Raw genomic sequence first — 21,809 nt, forward strand, 5'->3', positions numbered from 1 at the left:
GGTAGAGAAGCTGCTGCTCTTCCTCCTGTGCTTGGTACCACTGTACCCCCACCCTGCCCTCATCCTCAGCTCCCCTGCAGGCACAGCTGCTGCGAATTTTGAGCAGGAGAGAAGAACAGATGCACACGAGTTCAGGGTCTGTTATTTATTTACATAAAAACACTGACTAGTGCCACAGTTCCAGCCCTGAGCAAACAGCAGCTGCCTGTGCAGGCCAGGCTGTGTTTGCAGACCTGTGTACTGAGAGACCCCCCCCACTTTGCTCTGGGAGCTGCAGGGGCAGGGGAGGGAGCAGAGGCTGAACTCGGCTCCCAGCCCCTCTCACCCCTGCCGTGGGAGCGCTGCTGGCAGCTCCTGTCGCTGCCTGCTTGCCCCTTCCTTCTGCCTCAGGTGAGTGAGCTAAAAACACCCCCTACACCACATGCAAGGAGACCCTGCCGGGCCCAGGGCGGCTCTGGAGCTGCAGCCTGGTTACAAACTCCTCTACTCTACGTGCCGGGCAGCCGGGACATGCCGGGTGTGCTTTGGTTCTCAGGGGGCCGGGGCTGCCTGGGGCTGTCCCTGCCCCCGGAGCTGGGCGGGGCTGGGAGGAGGAGGAGGAGGAGGAGGCGCATGCAGCTGGAGCGGCCGCCGGGCAGGACGGAGGTGCTGATAAGGGTGCGGTGCTGCTGCCGGGCCCCTCTCTGTGCTTAGAGACAGCTCTGCCTCCCCTCGGGAAGAGGCTTTGAACCACACGGAAACCTGGTGAGTGGCACTGCCCCGTGTCCTTGTCACTGAGCCCCTTCCTGAAAGCGCCACAAAGGCTCTGCTGCATCCCCTGAGGGCACCGTGGGCCGCTTGGCTCCCCTCCTGGGCTCCCATCCCAGCACCTCCCTGCAGCCAGGCACCCCCTGCACTGGGGGACTGGGCTGGGCACCTCCAGCAGCTGCTGCTCCTGCCAGGGGTGCTCCAGGTGAGAGGGGCCTCGCTCACACCTGGAGCCTCTTGGGTGCAGAGCGATGCCCCCCACGCCTGTGCACTGCAGGGCAGCCCCCACACAGCATCTGGGGCCAGCAGCCACCTCCCCCGTGCCCCAGCGTCACCAACCCAACTATGCCCAGTGAGGAGCAGAGCTGGGGGCAGTGGTGGCAGCTCTGCGGGAGGAGCCGGGGATAACACATACACACCACCGGCGGGAAGCGAGGGGAGGGGCGATGCACACGCGGAGACGGACGGACGGACGGACGGCAGCGGGGCGAGGCCGGCGGCGTTCCAGAGGCTCCCGGGTGCCGTTAGCACATGCGCTTGTACGTGTAGATGTAGGCCTTGCAGTTGGGACACGTGTGTGTCACGTCCTTGAAGTCATCGAACAGGCAGGGGATCAGGCAGCAGCAGAGATCGCACCTGGAGCACAGGGAGAGGCAGAGATGCTGAGCTGGGGCAGCCCCTGGGCACGGGGGCAAGAGATGCAATTGGAGGGGCTGTCACCCAGGAACCCCTCTGCTGCTCCAGTGCCACCCCTGTGCCAAGGTCCCCACCGTGCCCAACAGCTCAGCCAAGGCCACCAGCACTGGGTCACCCAGGCTGAGCACCCAGCACGAGGCCCCAGCTCTGCTTGCAGCACCTACCCCACGAAGCAGCAGAAGAAGCCCAGAAGGAAGCTCATGAGCCCAATCTCGTAGGAGATCTTGGTGGTGATGGCTTGCTGGCAGTGGGGACACACTGTCTGCACAGGGGCTCCCTGGAAGATCTCTCCCTGCAGCACTGTCACTGTGGTGGCAGCTCCCGGGGGCACCAGCACTGTGGCCGTGTGGCCACCAGGAGAGGGGTAGGGGCCTGGGGCAGGATAGTAGCCCATGGGGGGGTGGGGGCCTGGGGGTGGGTAATATCCTGCTGTGAATGAGAAACACAAACAAGTGAGCACCTTTGTACATGGTGGGAGAGCCCAGGTCCTTACTGGGGAGGCCCCCACCCTGCTGCAACGCCTCCCTTTGAGTACAGCCTTGGGGCCAGCCCTGCCACAGGCACTGTGCCCCCCACCCCATCCCAAGGAGCCTCCTGCAAGCTCCAAAAGGCAGCCCCAACCCCCTCCTGGGGGGTGCTGCTGCTGCCAATCCCCACCCCCTGTCCCCCAGCCCCTGCAGGACTCACCTGGTGGCACGTAGGGCCCAGAGCCATCCGTGGGCATGTGGGGGGGTATGAACCCCGGCTGAGAGGGGGGCTCATATGGGGGGGGTCCGAACTCAGGAGGGGGTATAGGAACCCCCTGGGGCTGTCCCACCACTGGGGTGACACCCTCTGAAAGGAAACACAGTCAGCAGCCAAGGAGGCAGGGAAGGGAGACAGGGAGACAAGACAGGGGACAACCCCTTAAGCCACATCCTCCTCTGGGCCACAAGAAACCCAAATTCTCCCCACAGCAGGGAGCAGTGCCAGGCTTTGAGCTGGGTCATTGCCCCTAGGAGCCCTCCTGCCTCCCCCAAGGGTACCATGGGCACAGAGGGAGCCAGGCAGTGCCAGGCACCCCCAGCTGGGTGCTGTGTGTGTGGCAGTGTCCCCCCAGTACCTGGTGCCGAGGGGGGGCCGTGCTTCTCCTCTATCAGCGGTGCCGAGGGGCCCCCCGGGTACGGAGGGGGGGGATCGTTGGACATGGCTCAGGCAGCCCTGCAGGGACAGAGACCTTCAGGTGACAGCAGCCCTTGGTGCCACAGGCACATGGAGCTGGGGATGGAGGTGACAGGTAACGGAGGGGCCAGGGCTGGTGCCAGCACTGCAGAAGCCTCAGCTTCCCCCAGGCAGAACCAGGGCTATGGCCCCAAAGCTGGACGGGCTCTGAGCAGGCAGCAACTCCAAGGTGTAAAATCTTCCTGCAGCTCCATGTAAAGCCCCCCTGGTGCACAGCAGCTCATCAGGGCAGCTCTGGGCTGCGTGGCCACACTCCAGGGCAGGGCTGGGCTGGAATGTGCTGTGCCAAGACTTGGCTGCATCACTGGGGTGCCAAAGGTGGGGAAGAGCTGCCCACAGCCCCAATGGACACAATGTGTGCCCTGAGGGATGGCAGGACCCCTGCCCTGAGCCTGAAGCAAAACCTCCAGGACAGAGGGTGCAAACCCACAGAGCATTTCCAAATAAATCTCTCAATAAACCCAGTGAGTGAAGGCAACACCATATTTAACAGCTGGAGCTGTTACTTTACAAGGGGTAGAATTTACCTGTCCTCTTCCCTGCAGCAACAGCTGAGAGAAGCAGCTCCTCTGAGCAGTGTAGTTGGGAAGGTGACTTCTTCCACTGGGTCTGTGTCAAAGGAATTACAAGTGAATTACAGAGATGGAGAGGAGGCACAGCTGCAGCATTGTCCTGGCTGCCACACCAAACCCCTTCTCTCCCCATGTGCCCCCTCAATGGCAGGCATGAGGCTCTGTGTCCCTGGCACGTGGCAAAGCTCCACTGACATGCTCTGAGATCCAAGCAAGTGCAACAACATCCAGAAACCTGATTTCCCCATTTCCAGTGGCTCAGTTATAGCTGGTAGGATGTGACTAAATTGGGAAATACAAGTGAGAGGCTGCTCACTCAGTGCTTGGGACAGCTGCCATCAGGCATGGCACAGGGTGACACTGCTGTCAGAGCCCAGGGAGCAGTGCTGGGAGCTCCATCCTTCACCCCAACGGGCCAGGAGCAAATGTGACTCTGCTTGTCCCGTTTGCTGTCACCAGAGCCACGTGCTGGGCAGCCAGCCCAGAGCATGCCAGCCTGCCCAGCATGGCACAGCCTGCACAGGCAGCCAGTGCTGCCCCAGCCCTGCATTGCAGCTGTGCCCACAGAGGTGCCCCTGGGGCTCAGCCACCTCCAGCTGCAGCTGCCAGGTCAAGCAGAGCCAAAGACTTGGCAAGCAAGGCAGGAAGACCCATCCCTCCCTCACCTGCATGGCTTTGCTTCATTTGACTCCTTTTTTCCTGGTTCACCCCCCTGCCCCCAGCAGCCTCCTCTAGGCAGCAGGAAATGGAATCAGTCCCTGGAGCAGCACCTGGCCTGCTGCTGCTCACTGATCCCCCCAGGAGCTGATTCCTGACAGCACAGGGTCTCCCCCAGGGTGTCCAGATTTCCTCACTAGAATTTCTCCCCCCGAAGTTGAAGCCAGGCAGCTTCAAAGAGTAACACCAGGGCAGCTAGGGGTCATCTTCCTCCTGCTTCTCACTCCAGTTTCTTCCTTAAGAGCCAGGCGAGCAGAGTTGCCATGGCACAGAGCATTTCCAGGCACACTGCAGAGCCTGCCTTCTCCTTCAGTGACCTACAAAGCTCAAACTGGGCCGTGCTCCTTTTAGCTCAGTGGGGATGTGAAGAAAAGGAGGATTTATTCTTCTCCAAGTAGCCAAGCCTGCACATCCAGGAGCCTCAGAGCTTCCTGTGCCCGTGCCTGCAGGGGTTCTGGGTGAGCCCAGCCCAAGCAGAGCAGCCCAGAGTCCTTACCTGGGGACCAGCCTGCCAGGGAGCTTTCCTTCCCTCACAGCCAACTGTGCCCACAACAGATCTCCTCCCATTCCTGCTCACATGCTGCTTTCCCATAATAATCTTTCAACACTCCCCAGCCTCACTCCCCCCATCAAAGCAGCTGGCAAGAAAAGGCAGGAGAGGAGGAGGCCTCCAGCAGCCACTCCATCAACACCCATGAGATGAAGCCACAGCCCCAGGGTGAGCCATGAACGCTGCCACCCTGCCCAGGAGGGAGCCAGCCCTGGCTCCAGAGCCACACGTGCCCTGGGATGAGGGAAGCTCAGGGATGCAGGGCCCTTCTGCTCACACTTGGCAGCCTCAGTTGCTCCTAATGCAATATTCTGCTTATTAAGAGAGATCTGTACAAAGCAAGATGTTGGCTGTGTGCCCTTCCCAGGAGGAAAATAAAGCCTGTTGCTTTTAAGCCTCTTAGAAGCTGTTTCTTTCCTGTGCTTTCTTTCATCTTAATGTGAGCAGCACAAAACTCAGCCCATTTCTGACAGAGAGCTCTGTAGGATACCAGGGGGCACTGGGCTTCCCCCTGGCACTGAGCTGCCCCAGAGCATCCATCCCTCACCATTGACAGCCTGCAGTATTCCAAAATTACCATCCAAAATTACCAGGTTTAAGTTCTGATGGAATCACCAATGTCTTGTGCGGGTCCTTTGGAGCAAGGACACACTGCAAGATCCTGAGACTCAAAAGGAGCTGGTTATCATAGCAGGATGGAGAGAGGAGATGCTATTTCCAGCTACAAATGCAGATTAGCTCTTCTCAACTGAAAGAACAGCTTTTACTGGCTTCCTCTGCAAACTAACTACAGAGGATAAATCCACTATGGAACCAGAACCAGCACAATCAGTTAAACACACAGATAGGCAAAGAACCCCCATGTCCCCCAGGGAATTGATATTTGCTAAAGAAAATGGAAAAGATTCCCATTAACCTGCTGGGGCACAGCAGTGTGACAGACAGAGCCAGGACAGCTCCATCACAGCCTCACACAGAAAGGGCTTGGCCCACCCTGGCCATGGCCTCAATCCGTGTGTCCTCCCCTGGCTCTGTGCTCCCTGACCTCATTCCAGGCAGCTCCTGGGTGAGAAGATGACAGCAGATTTCCAGGTCCTCTGTTCAGATCACAGCTCTCAGCCCCAGGAGTTCTGTCTGAGGTTCTCACACAGCCAAACCCCGTGGGGCAGCACCAGCCCTGCCTGTGGAACACAGGGCTTTATAACCCACCTCCTTCCTGTGCTCAGCAGCCCCCAGCTCAGCTAATGAGGGATTGTAGGATCCCAGAATGGTTTGGTTGGAAAGCACCTTAAAGCCCATCTCATTACAACATCTTGCCATGGCAGGGGCACCTCCCACTGTCCCAGGCTGCTCCAAGCCCTGCCCAGCCTGGCCTTGGGCACTGCCAGGGATCCAGGGGCAGCCCCAGCTGCTCTGGGCACCCTGTGCCAGGGCCTGCCCACCCTCCCAGGGAACAATTCCTAATTCCCAATATCCCATCCAGCCCTGCCCTCTGGCAGTGGGAGCCATTCCCTGTGTCCTGTCCCTCCTTCCCTTGTCCAGAGGGCATTGATCAATACCCCAAAGCTCTGGTTCCCATCACTGACATGCTCAAAACTGATACAAAGCAACTTCCAGCAGTGATGAGAGGAGCTGATGTCAGGGTCCAGCATCCCATGCTGGCTGTATTTCCCTCTGTTACATCCCTGCAGAAAGAGATTGGGATTCAAACATGGAAAGGTCTGCACATCCCACCTGCTTTCCAAACAGATAAGGTGGGCACCACTCACCAAAAACAACTGGTGTGCAGTGGGACCAGGGAATATTGTGCCACCAGAACAGATAAAACCATAAACCAGATAATGCCACAAAGTGGATGGACACAGATAATTCAGATTTGGTCTGCTCATGCCATTCTTCCCCAGCAGCAGCTGTTTGTGCCTCAGGCTGCCTCCTCACAGATGAAATCTCCACGGCTGAGACAAACCTGGCAAGGGCAGAGCAGATGCTGGCAGGTCCAGCTCACGTGTGAGCCCTGCTGGTGCAGTGCTGGCCCCAGCAGCTCTGAGTCAGCCTCACAGCAGCTCTGAGATCCATCCCACACTGAAACAGCCTGTGCTGTCCTTGCTGCTGCACTTGTGACTGAGATGCACAGCAATTCAGCTTTGCTTCCTCCATGGGAGCAGTGGCTCCAGCCCTGAGACAGGAAGCAGCATTTGTTCATACTCAGCCACGTTCAGTGACGTTGACACTTCAAAAGCTGCTGCTGCACATTTTTGGAGCTTCTTCCTCCATGATAAAAAAACCCAAACTTCTGATATTTGAAAAAGGAAAAAAACCACACTAAAATTCAATGAATAAATAAGAGAAAATATACAAGCACTTCCAGCTTCACTGCACAGATACAGATTGCAGCTTCCAGGCTTTTGGAAACACAGCTTTACCAGCCAAGAGTCCTGAAGATGCTGGGCCCTCACTGAGCCCAGCACTTAGAAATGCTTTAGAAATAGGAACAGCATTGTGGCCAACACCATCCCAGGTTTCCTGGCCCCATGAAAGACACCTGTGTGCCACAGGTTACGTGCTCCAGAAACTGGGAAATACTGAGACTAGGAAGGGTATGGGCACAAAAGGTCAATTAGATGCTGGCAAAATGTCATTTGAGCCAAGGTCTGTTACTCTTCAAAAGGAGTTTTAGGAGCAGCAAGGAGGGAGAACCGAGCAGGGTGTGCTGAGGGGGACAGAGCCATACCCTGACTGTGGCAATCCCAATTGCCCTCCTCCACAATGGCATTTCTGAACAGCACCTCCAAACCCAGCCTGGAGCTGCACATTCCCTGTGTTACACCTGTGCCCAGAGCTCACAGGCTCTGCCCCTGCTGTGCCCAGAGCTCCCAGGCTTTGCCCTCTGCCCATGCTGTGCCCAGAGCTCCCAGGCTCTGCCCATGCTGTGCCCAGAGCTCACAGGCTTTGCCCTCCCTGTGCTGTGCCCAGAGCTCACAGGGATGTTCTTCTCTGCCCCTGCTGTGCCCAGAGCTCACAGGCTTTGCCCTCTGCCCATGCTGTGCCCAGAGCTCCCAGGCTCTACCCATGCTGTGCCCAGAGCTCCCAGGCTTTGCCCTCCCTGTGCTGTGCCCAGAGCTCACAGGGATGTTCTTCTCTGCCCGTGCTGTGCCCAGAGTTCCCAGGCTCTACCCATGCTGTGCCCAGAGCTCCCAGGCTTTGCCCTCTGCCCATGCTGTGCCCAGAGCTCCCAGGGATGTTGCCCTCCGCCCATACTGTGCCCAGAGCTCCAAGGGATGTTCTTCTCTGCCCATGCTGTGCCCAGAGCTCCCAGGCTTTGCCCCTGCTGTGCCCAGAGCTCACAGGCTTTGCCCTCTGCCCATGCTGTGCCCAGAGCTCCCAGGCTCTGTCCTCTCCGTGCTGTGCCCTCTGGCACAGCATGCAGGGACGTGGCTCAGCTCCCACCACGTGCAATCCCACCAGACAGCTCTTACCTCCAAAGGAAAGGCAGCATCAATCTCTGCTGAGCAAGCACTATCAGTGGTTATTTCTGCCTGGTTTTTATGCAGAACAACAAAAAGATGTTTTTCATGCAAACAAGCCAAAGCTCCCCCTCAGCTTTGCCTCTTCCCATGCGCAGTTGCTGCCCCCAGCCTGCACATCACCTCCCCAGAACCAGGAGGAGGAATAAACAGCACAGAGTGCTCCAGTCTCCTTCAGAGAGGATGTCCTGGCAATCCTTGACCATGTACCCGCTCCTTTACCCACTGCTAACCTTGGCAGCACCTCCTCAACTCCTCATCCTGCTCTCAGCCAAGGCAGCCAGAGGGCGCATGCCTGCAACGCTCTGCAAGGCGCCGATGGAAACAGAAACCCAAGTGAAGGACTGAAGGAAAGGTCTGTTCTTTTTCTGAGCAACTCAGCTGCGTTTTCCCAAGTCCAAGTCACTGCCAGGGAGCACAAACCCACTGTTCAAGAACAGCCAGGCTGCTCCCAGAACAGCAGATTTCTTCCACACTTCTGCACTAAGATTTCAGCTGCAGAAAATTGCTTCTTCCAGAAGGGTCAGGCTGTTCCTTCAGTGCAGGCACAGAAAGCTCAGCTGGCAAGGCAGGCCAGCAGCTCTCCTTTAAAACAAAGGAATGCTGGAGAAGAAGGTTTTTCATCATTTGCAGCAGGTATGTCAGACAGCCAAAGCTCCCTGCTCTGCTCTCCAGTAGGTGAATCTCCAGAGGAGCTTCCCCATTGCAGTTGTTTACCTGGGGACCTTGCACGTATCCTTTGACCTTCTGTGTGCCACCAGCACCCAGCAGACAAATCACCTCAGAGCAGGATCCTCACTGCCAGCCAGGTGCTGTATCCAAAGCAAGATTTCTCAGGGCATTAAATCCAAAGCACAATCAGATAAATCTCCACAGCACAGCCTGGCTCAGCTGTCCTTGGCCAGAGATTCAAATTACCACATCCAGCAGCTCCTCCTCATGGATATCAGGAAAACCAGACACAAAATCCTCCCTGCTTAAAACAAGGAGGCTTCGGGTGCAACTCCCACGAAGGGTTAAGTGCGGGAGGAGCGCCTGCAGGACCTGCGGCCGCCTCTGGGATTCTCTCCAGTGCTGCTGCCTCCGGATGGGCTGACCGAGCGCTCTTGGCTCTTCACACCGGGGCTGCAGAAACAGCCTTGCCAGGACCTGCTTAACCTGGATATTTAAAGAAAAACCAGCCAAAATGAAAAGAACAAACCGAGGTGGCTCGTTCTCTCTGCTGTTGGCTCCCAGGATGTGGCACAGGGCTGTGGGAAGCATCACGGGCTGGCAAGAGCTCACGGTGACATCCAGGAGGGGCTGCAAGGGAGGAGGGGTCACAACCCCACACTTCAAAACTGGACCCCAGCTCTTCCACGTGTCAGGACAGTGGGGAAAGCTGAGGTGTAGACAGAGCACTCTGCACCACCAGGACAGCTGAATTTGGCCCCCAGAAGCCAGTTTTGTGAACATGGAGCAAGCAGGGAGCACACTGCAGCCCCACAGGAGATGCTCACTGTTCAGACCCTTCCAGCAGGTTCCTGGCTGCACGGGAGAGACAGGCTGCAAAACACCAGGTGTGCTCATGGATGTGATTAAAGCAACACTAAAGATAAAGCTGAGCTCCTCTGCATCCTACCAATGTGCTCCAGAGAGATGAGAAAAGGAGGGTGCAAGCCAAATCCCTGGGGAAGCAGAGCTCTTTCACTGCAGTTCACAAAGAATCCAAGCTAACACTTGATAACATCCATGGGAAAGCATCCAGTGATAGCAGCAGCTGTTGCCTCCAGTCCTCTGTATCTACTTAATTTCCCCCCTGAGAGGATACATCCTGCATTACATCATCCCTTTGATATCTGTTAATAATGGTGATAACACAACCTGCCAGAATCTCAAGCAACTAAACCCAACATCTACTCCAAGAGTGTGTTTTAATGGAGCATGAAACACAACTGTGCCACAAGAATAGCTGTTCATTTAAACAAGCAAACAAAAATACCCCAGCTCAAGAAGCTTAACAGCAAGCAGAGCCTCAGGAGGTCGGGAGAAGATCCACAGCTCTTAAGCACAGTCACAGATCCGAGCTCACCTCTGACAGCAGCCCAGAACAGAGGCTTAAGGATGAGTTAGGAAGGGATCAAAGGCAGAACTGTCAGTCCCTCTCACTCCCAGCACTCATGGTTTGGAGGCTGGGCAGCCTGGAGGTTCTCCATGGAGCACCCCAGGTCACTCCCAAGCACCAAGTATTGCTCTTCAGTTACCTACACAAAAAAGCATCTCCTGCTGTCAGCATCTGCTGCCTCCCATTTGGGGGACAGCAGTACAGAGAAGCTGAATATACAACGAGTACCCACTATGTCTCACAGCAAACCCCAGGGTTTTATAGATTCCCTTTCCAACATCAAACGAAAAAGATTTTATTTCTTTAAACACTCACTCTTTCATTTCTCCCTCCTTCTACAGAATTTTTTGAGAGAAAGTCAAATAGCACAGCTACATCATTGCTGAATCAGACTGAGGACATGTGTGACGTCCATTAAATGACACAGAGAGCTCCAAGGGAGGAAGAAATTAGAATCAGAGCTGATCAGCAGTTTTGCATTTCAGTTTCAGAATTAATCAGAGCCCAAGAGCGTGTTCAGAATTCCCTTGCAGATTTTGCAACACAATGAAATAATTTTGAATACATTGGTGGTGATTCCAGATCCATTTTCGGGTGCTGTACAGAACATTTGCCAGGCACTGATGTTCCCTCAGCCGAGGAGAGCAGCGGTCACTGTAGCACTGCTCCAGTCTCCAGCAGGAGCGTTTCCCACGCTCACAGCTCCCCTGCCTTGGTGCCACAGAAGCTGCTGACACTCAGATTTAACTGGTACAATGTCACCTTGCACTTTTTCTGAGGACTAGTGCGAAGTGCTCTGTGTCCCTCGGTTTTATGTAAGGCCAAGGCTCACTCTTTGCAAAGGAGAGGGGTTTGGGGTTCAGCAGGATCGTGTGTGTGAGGTCTGAGATGTCTCCTGAGTCCCACTGCCAGCAAGGAGAAGCCACACACATCCCAAGACATCCACAGGAGGAACTCTTCCATGCTGAGGCCATTCCTGTTACCACAGTCACTGCCTTGCTCCCACAGAACTCCCCAGTTCAGACTGAGACCTCTCCTGGAGCTGTCCAGAGCCACCAGCATGGGGCTGGATTGTCTCCTGGCACTGGGACAGGAGGAGGGTACCTGGCACTGCCCTGCTCCCAAGCCCAACTCATTTGGGCTGCTCAAAGATGTCCATGTCCCAGACAATGTCCCAGAGGGAAAACCCCTTGGATTAATCAACAGCCACTGAGTGTAGCCAGTGCTGGGCACCCCCAAGTTACACAGAGCTCCTGCCATCCCCAATTCTTCCCCCAGTTCCCACCTGACCTGGCTAGTCCAGTATAGCAATCTTCACTCCTCCATGACTGTGGTTTCAATTTGCAGCACCAGTTCCTGCCAACTCCTTCATAACCCCTTCCCCAAAGCTCCTACTGAAAATCTAGGACAGAGCTGGACTCCAAGCAGCCCTAACACACGGCACACCCCTCCCCAGGTCCCTGCTCTGGGCTCTTCCAAACCCTTTCTGTCACAGAACACCTCCCTGCCTTGCTGCTCCATCTCTGGTCAGGGGTTTGGAGCAGTCCTGAGGCAGGGTCACTGCTCCCCCAGCAGAGGATGGGACAGGGGAGATTCAAGCCCATAATAGCAGGATGCCCTCGGGGCAGGTGAACAGCTCAGCTGCTCAAATCCTCTCCTGAGCCTGAGGAAGGCAGAGCAGCTGCCACAGTTACCACACTAAACCGCCTGGGAACTGTTTTCTCTCACATCAGAACAGCTCAGCAGGCAGCTCCAAACTGAGCTCCCACCACGCTAAACCATCCTGAATCATGACAAGGAGAGTCTGAAAGGCTAAATTAACACCCCCTGTGGCAGCCACCAACTCTGGGGGAAACCTCTGCTCCCAAAACACAAAATATGCTCCAGATGACATCTCTGTGAAGACCTGCAACAAGCCCAGGGGAAGAGCTGATATTTAACACCAGGAAAGGGAACCTATTCCCCTTTTGCTCAAAGCCTAAGTGAAGATTTTGGAGGAGCTGAGTGGTCCCAGCAGTGCAGGTGGGAAGGACAAGCTGAGGCTTCAGCACAGGCCCAGCCTCCTGCAAGCACTTCCTGATCAAGCACAAAGCAGAATAAAGGCATTCAGTTAATCAGCAGACAAACCAAAGACGCCTCTTAGAAAAGGGCAGCATGCACACACCAGCAGCAGCTTTTTATCCAGTGCTCAGCTAAAAACACAAACCCAGAAGAGTGGGCAGCAGCCAAAATCCCATCCCCTACTCCATATTCCAGGCTTTATCCTCCCCTCCAACACATGGATCCAGCTCCTCTCCTGCCATGAGCTGGGTGACTGGCACTCCTGAGGACCTCAAAAGCATCTCAGCTTGGAGTCACTGCAGCAGGGGTGCAGCTTTGGCTCTAGTCCATGATTTCCTCCCAAGATGGAGCTGCACTGAATTCCATGGGTTCCTTTCCCTCCTTTTTGAAATAAAATGCTTTAAAATTAAATGCTTTAAAAGGAAATGCTTCTCATTTGAAGAAATAATCAATAAAATCTAACAGGCTGCTTTTCATTCATCCCCAGCCAGAAATGTAATCTCCTGTTAACAGCAGAGCCCTGAACACATCATTTATCTGCTGCGGGTACCAGCATGCACAGATTTTACAGCTGGAGAGAGTGGGGCTGCCTGCATCACAACCACTAATTTATTCTCAGAAAGGCTAATTTAATCTGGCAGTGAATGTTCTCAAAGACTCCTCACACAGAGCAGCTTTTCTCTTGGTTGGCTTAACAACAATACAGCATATCCAAAAACGTGGAGGGATGCTAAGGAAGAACACTGCCCCTGTGTTTTGAGCCCTCTAGTCTGAGAAATTTCTCTTGGTAACTACAGGCTTTGAGAAAACAAGAGTCCCTCTGGTTTTTCAAAAAGCCAACTATATTTTCAAGGCAAATATACAACAGTTTAGGCTATTTCTCCCTCACATACAACTGTGGTTTGACAGAAAGAGCTGGGCTCATAATAAAACTAAACTCCAGCAAAGGTTGTTCAGTATTAGACAACTCCTTCACTTCCAACTGCACATCAAGAGCAGCAGCCAGCACACCTGGCCTGGGGGTGCTCCCTGCCACAGCAGGTGACTTTCCCCAGCCCACACTACAGAGGAACAAACTTCAGAACAAATCCAAAAGCTTTTTGTTTGAAAAGGCTGGGTAACTGCACCATGAAGTGTTTCAGAGAGAGCATCCTTCAGCTTCTAACCTCTGCCATCTGCAGGGGGGCAATAAATAAGCCATCAGAAAGGGTTTTTTCATTGGTTTTAAATTCTAGATGGTATTTTCCCTTTAGTTGTGACAGTACACACAAAGGCAGCGTGGCACCACGTGCTGGTCCTCACCTGTATCTACCCCTTGGCCAGGAGATCACTGGAGAGCCAAGCTCAGCTCCTTGGAGGGGCTACACCAAGGCAGATTGAAGCTTCAGAACAGACAGAGCTGTAGCATCTCACCCTCCATGCTCAGGACTGTCCCCACCATCCTGCTGGGAAAGAAAAGCTGCTGCTGTGCAAGCCCGGGTCATGTCTGAGAGGGCTCCTTTGCTACAAGGGCAAAAACGTGCCCCAGATGACATCCAACAATTTAGGAGGATTCAGTAATGTGGGAAAAAGGCAAAAATCAGAGGGAAGCAGAGCATTTTCACAGGCCACAGAAGAAATAGAGAAGAAAACAACACAACACTTGCCTTGTTCCTATCTGTCAGGAATTGCTGTCCCAAGAATAGCCTATTCAGAAACCAGGAAACTCAGAGAGCAGCAGGGAAGGGCTGAGTCATGGCCATTTGGAAAAAAAAGAAACAACCCACAACAAACCAACCCAAAAGGAAGGAGAAAAACCATGGGACAGCAGCTGTTCTGGGTCTTGGAGATATGAGCAAGTCAATCCAGAACATATTAGTCAATCTTCATTTTCAAAAGCTCTGCAAACAAATGGCACTGCCATTAAATTCATCTGACCCTCCCTCTGCTTGTGGGAAGCAAATTGTTGTACCAGGAAAAGTTGCTGGTGCTTCCCAGCACCAGCCCCTGGCTGCCAGGACACAAATTGCTCCCAGTTTGTGCCCTGATTTTTGTTCCTCTGCAGCATTAGCATCCAAAAGATTTACAGGCTGTGCAGGAGCTTTCCCTTTGGAAAAGCACATCCATCTCAGGATGCCATTAGCAGAGGGTGAGCAGCCATTTCCCTCCCCCACAGTGGAAGGGCACGAGGTAAAACACACTTGGATGGGCTTCCCACAACTCTGTGAACAGAGGAGCCAAGCCAAGTGCTCCCATCTCACAACCAGCCTCAGCACAGCCTGTCTGGCCCCCAGCTAAACTCTTCCCACATGACAATCTTTGTTCTGTGACCTAAATCAAATCAATTGGACAATAATTCTCCCCAGGACAGTAATCTTGTTCACTCACCCATCATCTGAGAGATTACACCTGCTCTCCAGCTGTGGGGCTCTGGGAGGAAGAGATTTCTGAGCAATGAGGGGCTTATTTTTCATACAATTCCTTGATGATCCCTCACAAATCAGGGAAGGGGAGGGTGTTGTAACATGGCATCCCAGAGGGGTAATAATCAACATTGACTCCATGCTTCTCAGAAGGCTGATCAATCACTTTATTTTACTGTTCTTATTAAGAAACCCATCAGCCTTACAGACAGTCATGGAACAGGTGGAGCCAATTGGTCCTTGAATCCAAACACCATCACCATTGGCCAGTTAAGAAACCACCCTTTGGTAAACAAATCTCCATAACACATTGCACATGTTCACAACAACAGCTGCAGCAAGTGAAGATAAGAATTGTTTCTCATTCTTTTCTCTGATTTTCTCACAGCCTCCCCCAGGACAATGCCTGGGAAAGTTGTGTGTTGCTGCCATATCTATCTTTTCAAGCAAACAGCTGTGTTTGAAAACATACCTGGAAAACACCCTTTAATTCATTTTCTCTTGCCCTGTGAGGTACTGCCAGATTGAAGTTGCAAAGGTGGGAAGTGGGAAGAGCTGCTGCTTGTGGGGAATGGGTCCCCAGAGGACAAAGCCTGCTGTCCCCAGCCTGTGGCAGATCACCTGGGCTCAGCTGTAACTGCTCACCTCTTCCAGCTCTGGGAATGGCTGGGAAAACCACAAGCCCTTCATACATAGAGGCAACCTTGACACAAACTCCAGAATGACAGCTCAAGGAAACTGTCCCAAAGCAAACAGGCTCTCATGGTTCCAACTGTGAGTGAAATTTGTTTCTCTGCAAAATGCAAGGAGCAAAGAAAGTTGAAACACAGCTACAGCATGGGCTGATGTGCATGAGTCACAGTAAGGTGTGATGGAATTTAGGACTGTAAGACAAAATGCAGGATGGAACAGTAAATGTGTAAGCTTGAAGCAGAATATTTCTTCCAAAAACATCTTCCAAAAGTGTTAATAGGGAGCCAGGCTGTTAGTGCAAGGTAGGGAAGATTTTCCTTCTAAATGCAGAGACTGGGTAACAAAGAAGGTTCAGGAACATACACAGGAGTTCAGGGCAGTGGGACCCCCATCTCAGCACAAATGCTTTATCCTAATGATGCCTCAGGTTTTAGCTTTTATATTTTTCAGATTATGCACTGCTTTAGTGTTGCACTTCTGAGCTTCATATTAAGGGATGGTGAGCTCTCTTCATAGAGTAGGGAGCCAAAACAATTCCTTCTCCAGCTGGGGACCAAGGACAAATAATGAAAATCTCAGGCCCAAGAGCACAAACAACATGGGCTGAAGAGAGTAAAACAAGGAGGATGAGACTTCATAACCTAAAGCTGTAATTGGACAATTAACTCAAATATACAAATGGACCAGAACTCATAAAAGCGTGAGATCCCGTGACCAGTCATGCATTTTGTGCCCATTTTGGTTCATCTTGGGTGCAGCCCTGGCTGGGCTGCCCAAGGTGGATCCACTGAGGCCTTCTAATAAATCCCTGCTTCATTCTTTAACTCTGTCCAGCCTCTGTTCTAGGTCAGCCTGCACAAGACATCACTAAAATCTACAGGAGAACTGGGTATTATTCCATTTTCTTATGTATAAAGGAGGCAAAGGATAGAACTATTACTAATGCACAGTAATCACAGTAAAAATGAAATCTATTACTTAATTTGCACAGAAAGCCCCAGGTCAGCTCTTCATTTCTGATGATCTCAGGTTCCATCATGCCAAGTGGTACCAAGTCAAACATGCACTGCCAGCACCTGCTCTGCACAGTTCCTAAGATGTTAATGCCATTGCCACCTTTTGAAGCTATTTATTTTATTTTCTTACCCTCAGTGCAGGCCTGCTAAGAGAGCCCAGATTAAATACAGCTGCACTGAAGAGCCCCACGTGGAGATGTGCAGCATGCAGCACTTTGCTCCTGCTTCCATCCTCCACCCAGACCAATGACCAGAACAGGGCTGCTCTCAAACAGCTGTTTCTCAGCACCACAAACACACAAATTTAAGACTGAAGCCACAAGGCAGCTGAGAACTAAGGGGCCCAAAGCAAAACTAACAGCACCTTGAGAGTTCCATGCCAGAAATAAAATCTGAGCTCCCCTTGCCTCAGAGACTTTATTCTGGTGAGAAGATTGATTGTGGTTTCCTATGGCAGCTGCTCCAATTGCATCCCCTTTGATCAGAGGAGGAGACAGGTCCTATGCAGAGCATGTAAAGATCTGACACTGCTTATAAAGTGGCACTGCTCCTCTCCAGCTGTAAGATGGATACCCAGTGCTGCTTGGGAACAGCAGGAAAACAGCAAGTGAACATCACATCCCAAGGCAGAAGTTGCTCATTGTGTGTTTTTGAAGGAAAAAGTGTACACAGACCTCTGTGTTTGCACACTGGTGTGCTCAGGTGCCTTGCTCTGAAACCTTCAGGAGAGTTGATTGGCTCCAGGCTGGAGTCCTTTGCCTGCATAAGAGCTGCAAAATCAGGTCCTGGAAGCAAAACCAACCAAAAACCTCCAGTGTCCTGCAGAACTACTAAAGTTCCCACTAGAAACCATTACTGTTCTTGTATCAGGGAAAAGGGAAGAGTAATGCACAATTCGAGTCCTTTTGGGACATCCCTGACTGCTGCTGAGAGCCACCAGGCATATCAGCATCTGTTTGCTGACTCTCCTGCCCACCCTGTGCTCAGCACCTTTGCACAGCCCACTCTGGGAGAACACCTTCTGAGACACACCTGTCTAGAAGCTCAGCTATACTCAGTCCTGGTGGCTTTGTCATTATTTTAATCTCCTTATTATGCAAATGCTATTTATTGCCTCTGGCTCAGCTGGCAGCCACCAGCCTTTCCTGGAAAGGTACAGGAAAGCTGTCACATGGCACAGAGCCCTGCTCATAGTGGCAGGAGTGAAGCACCAGCTCCACTGCAGACCCCACAAAACCCACTATTTAAAAAAAAAATTAGTTTCTTTCAGTCCAGCATAGTCTCTCCTGATTAAAGCAATCATAAGAAATCACATATAGGGCTGTACAATGTAGCACAAACAGATATAGAACTCTGAATTTCATACTTCTCTTTACCCACAAGCAGAAAACAAGTCTTGGATCAGAGCAGACACTAACAAGTTTGTGAATTTCCTTCCAAAACCACTCATCCTCATACTGGAAGATCAACACCATCTTTTAAACACATGCATTTATCTGCTAAATTCACAGCCAAAAGGGAAAAAAATATATTCTTTTACATAATAAAATTACTTTCATCCCTTTTTTGGCTGTGTTAGTGAGTAAGACTGGCAGTGGCAACACTTCTGCAGGTGCCAACACTGTGACAAGGACCCAAACTCCCCCAAAACAAACAGATGTTGTGGACAGGCTTTAGTCTGAGCATTTGAACATCCCTCAGCTACAGGAGCCCCTTAGCTGTGCTCCCAGGATGTGTGTGTGCTCCATCCAGAAGGAAAGAAGTGCCCATTGTGGCTTCCCAGGCACAGAAAGAGCTGATTTAGAAGCAACATACACAAAGATGCTCATAAACCAACACCAGGTGCTGAGGGAGACATTCTCCCTCCCTTGGTAACTGCAGCTGAGACAGAGCAGAGCAGGAACACAAGGAAGCGAGTTTCAGAACTGAATTTGAGGTGCAAGACCCACTGAGGGAACACAAGAAGCTCAGCACGGTCTTCCATCTAATTAGGAAGGTTCTGAAATCAGAGAAGCCCCCTCAGTGTGACCTGTCCCTGTCACACCTGTGGCAGGACGTTTTGGTTCTCAGCAGGAACACACACATCCCATTCCCAGCACCACCCTGAGCACACACAGCCACCACAGCTCCACCACCCTGTAAGGGCAGCTGGGCACGACTGACCACGTTTGCTCCACTTGGCATTGCCCAGGGACATCTGGGGACACTGCTCCAGCCCCCTGCCCTTGTCACAGCCATGAAGTCACCACCTGCCTGCCTCCAAGCAGGAATTAGCTCCTCATGGAACACCTGAGGAGAACAGAGCAGGTACAAGGCTGAACACTTCCAGGGATTTCCTGGGACACATCATGTCACCACAACACTGACACAGAGAAGCCTTTGGGAGAGGGAAGTTTGCAGCCTGTGCTTCCACAGGAGTTTGTGTAGCTCCTGAACATGAATTACTGTGGTTATACACCATGCTATGTCTGTGTAATACTCACTGTAGTTTTCCCTGCTGCCTACTCTGGTCACACTCTGAAATCAGCAGGGTCCCTGCTGAAATTAAAGCCCCATTTTAAGTACTTTGAGTGAAGGGAACAAACAGGAGGCTCTTGTGCATATTCCCAAAGAGTTTCTCAGAGAGTTCTACACTCAGCCCAAACCCCCTAAAATTATAATTTAAGCATGGCTACTTAAAATCACTGTGCCTGGATCTCATCTCTACCACCTGATATTTTAGGCTCAGCCTAGAACTGACAACTGCCAGTCCCCTCCCCAGTTCTCACTGGTGCAAGGAGACCACCTCAGAGCAGCTTTTCCTCTGGCCAAGGGGCAGAAACCTACATTTGCAGGGACCTGGAGAAGTTTAACCTTGAGCATGGCTCGTGTGCAGGATGCAGAGGCCTCTGGCATGGCAGTGTCCATCCCAGCCTGCATGTTCCCACTCCTCTACACAGCCCTGGAGCTCTCCCCAGGATCCCAACCTCATTCCTCTGTTTAGCAGCAACTACCACCCCCTGGGCTTTTCCTAAAGCAAGCAAACACTGCCTTACAGCTGCTACCCTCAGCCTTTCCAGGCCCCTTGTGAGGGAGAACCCAGATCTCACCATTCTAATGGTTAAAAACCCCACAACTTCCCAATAATGTTTATTCCTTGGTGTTTGTTGCTGTGCCACACTATGCCTTAACTGAAGGAGCTCTCTTCATTTCACACTGCCAATGTGCCAATATTATCCTCACCATCATCATTTCTCTTCCTGCTTGTCAAGACACCTCAGCTTCTTTCTGCTCCTCTAAAATGGGCTCATCATCGCTGACCACTGGGCGAGCTGGTCTCTCAGAGCAGGGCTAACTGGAAACACACACACACACTCGTTCCTAGGCCCGCTTCCCTGCTCTCCCGGGATGTGTCCGGATCACATTTGCTCCTCTCTCCCAGGATCTGTCCGGATCACATTTGCTCCTCTCTCCCAGGATCTGTCCGGATCACATTTGCTCCTCTCTCCCAGGATCTGTCTGGATCACATTTGCTCCTCTCAGCTGTGCCCTCCCTGCAGCCCCCGCCGTTCTCAGCTCATGACCTCGGCCGGGCAGCAGCGCTCGCCTTACACCGGGAAGTCTTTTCCCAAGTACGCGACCTCGCTTTCCACCCGATTAAATTTCATCCCAGCCCTCCCGTCCCAACCCTTCCCGGCAGTGCTGAGGGCACAGAGCCGGAGCTCTGTAAGATTTTACAGCGCCTGCGACACTTGGTCAGCGGTAAAGGCCCGTGCGAGGCCAGGGCTGCCTCCCGCGGCTCTCCGGGCCCACGGCCCCATCCAGCCGGACCTCCCCGGCCCCGCAGCGAGCGAACCGAGCACCGAGCACCCACGGCCGAGCACCGAGCCCTTCCCTCGGCCTGCTTCCCCCTCACTGAGTTAACCAGGGCTTGATTTCCATCCTTTTTCTTTCCAAAAGCGTAGTGCTGGTCTTCTCCTGCCTGCGTCCCCGTCTGCGCTCAGTGTCCCCCCAGTGCCGAGTGTTCTCCCGTGCTCGGTATCTCCCCTCCGGTTCTCGGTGTCCCCCCATGCCTGGTGTCCCCTCCGGTGCTCGGTGTCACCCCCGGTTCTCAGTTTCTCCCTCCGGTGCGTCCAGCCGGCCCCGCTGCCGGGCGGCCGCCGCGGCCTGTCCGGGGCTGAGGGGGCCTGGGCCGCCTTCCCACCGCAGCCCCCCGGATCCCCCCGGCTCCCGCCGGTCCCGCACCGATCCCCATCGCCCACAGGCACCTACCGGCTCCCGGCGGCGGCTCCGGCACCTGGCGGCGGCGGGCGGGGCGGGCCGGACTGGGCGGGCGGTGCCGCGGCGGGGCGGGCCTGGGGCGCGCTGGGCCAGCCGGGGGCCGGGCCGGGCCTGCTGCGCTGGGCAGCTCCGGGGAGCCGCGGCTCAGGGAATCACAGCGCGGTTTGTGCCGGAAGGGACCGTAAAAATCATCCCGTTCCACCCCCTGCCATGGCAGGGACACCTGCCACCAGACCAGGCTGCTCCAAGCCCTGTCCAGCCTGGCCTTGGGCACTGCCAGGGATCCACAGCTTCTCTGGGCACCCTGTGCCAGGGCCTCCCCACCCTCACAGGGAAGAGTTTCTTCTATATATCTAACTTTAATTTCCCCTCTTGCAGTTCGTAGCCGTTCCCCCTTGTTCTGTCACTCCATGCCCTTGTCCCTAGTCCCTCTCAGTTCTTTTGGAGCCCCTTTAGGTCCTGGAAGGGGCTCTGAGGTCTCCCCGGCACCATCTCCTCCTTGTCCCTCTGCCTCATGCAGTGACATGGCTGGGGGGGACATGGTCACTGTCCTCTGTGGCACCCCAGTGCTGGCCATGCCCTGCCAGCAGTACTGGGGGTCTCCACTATAAGCCCATCCAGGTTTGGGATGTTGCTTTGCTGGGGGCCTGCAGGAGCTGGAGCTGCCCAGAGCAAAGCTTTGGTGTCTGTTTTCAGCCAGCTCAGAGACCTGGAGGACATGGCTGCCTGTCTGGAGAAGGTGCTGGGTGAGAATAAAGCAGCTGCAGGATGTAGAAGGTGCCCAGCTGCCCATGGTCTCGGGAGGTTTGAGCTTTGAACAAGCTCAGAAGCCTGGGGGCTGCAACCCCAGATCCAACTCGCCAGGAACACATTGGGGCATCTCCGGATGTTCTCACCAGCCACTCTCTGGGGCTACCATAAACACACCTGTCTGCCTTGCCTGGGTTCTGCAGCCACCCAGGCTCACACATTCTCCCTGGGGGCTGGGCTTTGGCAGAGAGGGGCTGGGCCAGCTGCAGGAGCAATGCATGAGGCTGCAGGAAGCTGTGGGGTGACACCAAGGCGAGGACAATCTCTGGGCACAGCTCAGGAGCTGCTTGTGCCATGGCTGGTGCCAGGATTTTGTCACCATGCCATGCTGGTGGAGCTGGGGACAAACAATGGTGGGTGGCTCTGAGGAGGATGAGGGGAGGTCAGGGGATGGTGGGATGGTGAAGCACCCAGGTATGAACAAGGTGCTGATGGA

The 21,809-nt window shown here is 53.7% G+C and overlaps 1 protein-coding gene across 6 annotated transcripts; it reads right to left on the reverse strand.

Moving 5' to 3' along the window:
- Positions 1-130: 130 nt before the first annotated feature.
- On the reverse strand, positions 131-20,629 carry CDIP1 (cell death inducing p53 target 1). Of its 6 annotated transcripts, none has more exons than XM_066561269.1 (6): positions 20,555-20,629; positions 3,192-3,273; positions 2,546-2,643; positions 2,131-2,277; positions 1,608-1,869; positions 131-1,383 (listed from the first exon to the last, which is right to left on the reverse strand). In XM_066561269.1, exons 3-6 carry the CDS (start codon positions 2,628-2,630, stop codon positions 1,272-1,274), a joined length of 606 nt encoding a protein of 201 aa, XP_066417366.1. In that variant the 5' UTR covers positions 2,631-2,643; positions 3,192-3,273; positions 20,555-20,629; the 3' UTR covers positions 131-1,271. The 6 variants fall into 6 exon arrangements, with proteins under 6 accessions (XP_066417366.1, XP_066417360.1, XP_066417361.1 ...); XM_066561263.1 differs by having other exon boundaries at positions 1,608-1,872; XM_066561264.1 differs by lacking the exon at positions 20,555-20,629 and adding an exon at positions 19,526-19,887 and having other exon boundaries at positions 1,608-1,872.
- Positions 20,630-21,809: the final 1,180 nt, after the last annotated feature.

Source organism: Molothrus aeneus, chromosome 16 (genome assembly GCF_037042795.1).
Source record: "Molothrus aeneus isolate 106 chromosome 16, BPBGC_Maene_1.0, whole genome shotgun sequence".
In the NCBI taxonomy this organism is placed as follows: Eukaryota; Metazoa; Chordata; class Aves; order Passeriformes; family Icteridae; genus Molothrus; species Molothrus aeneus.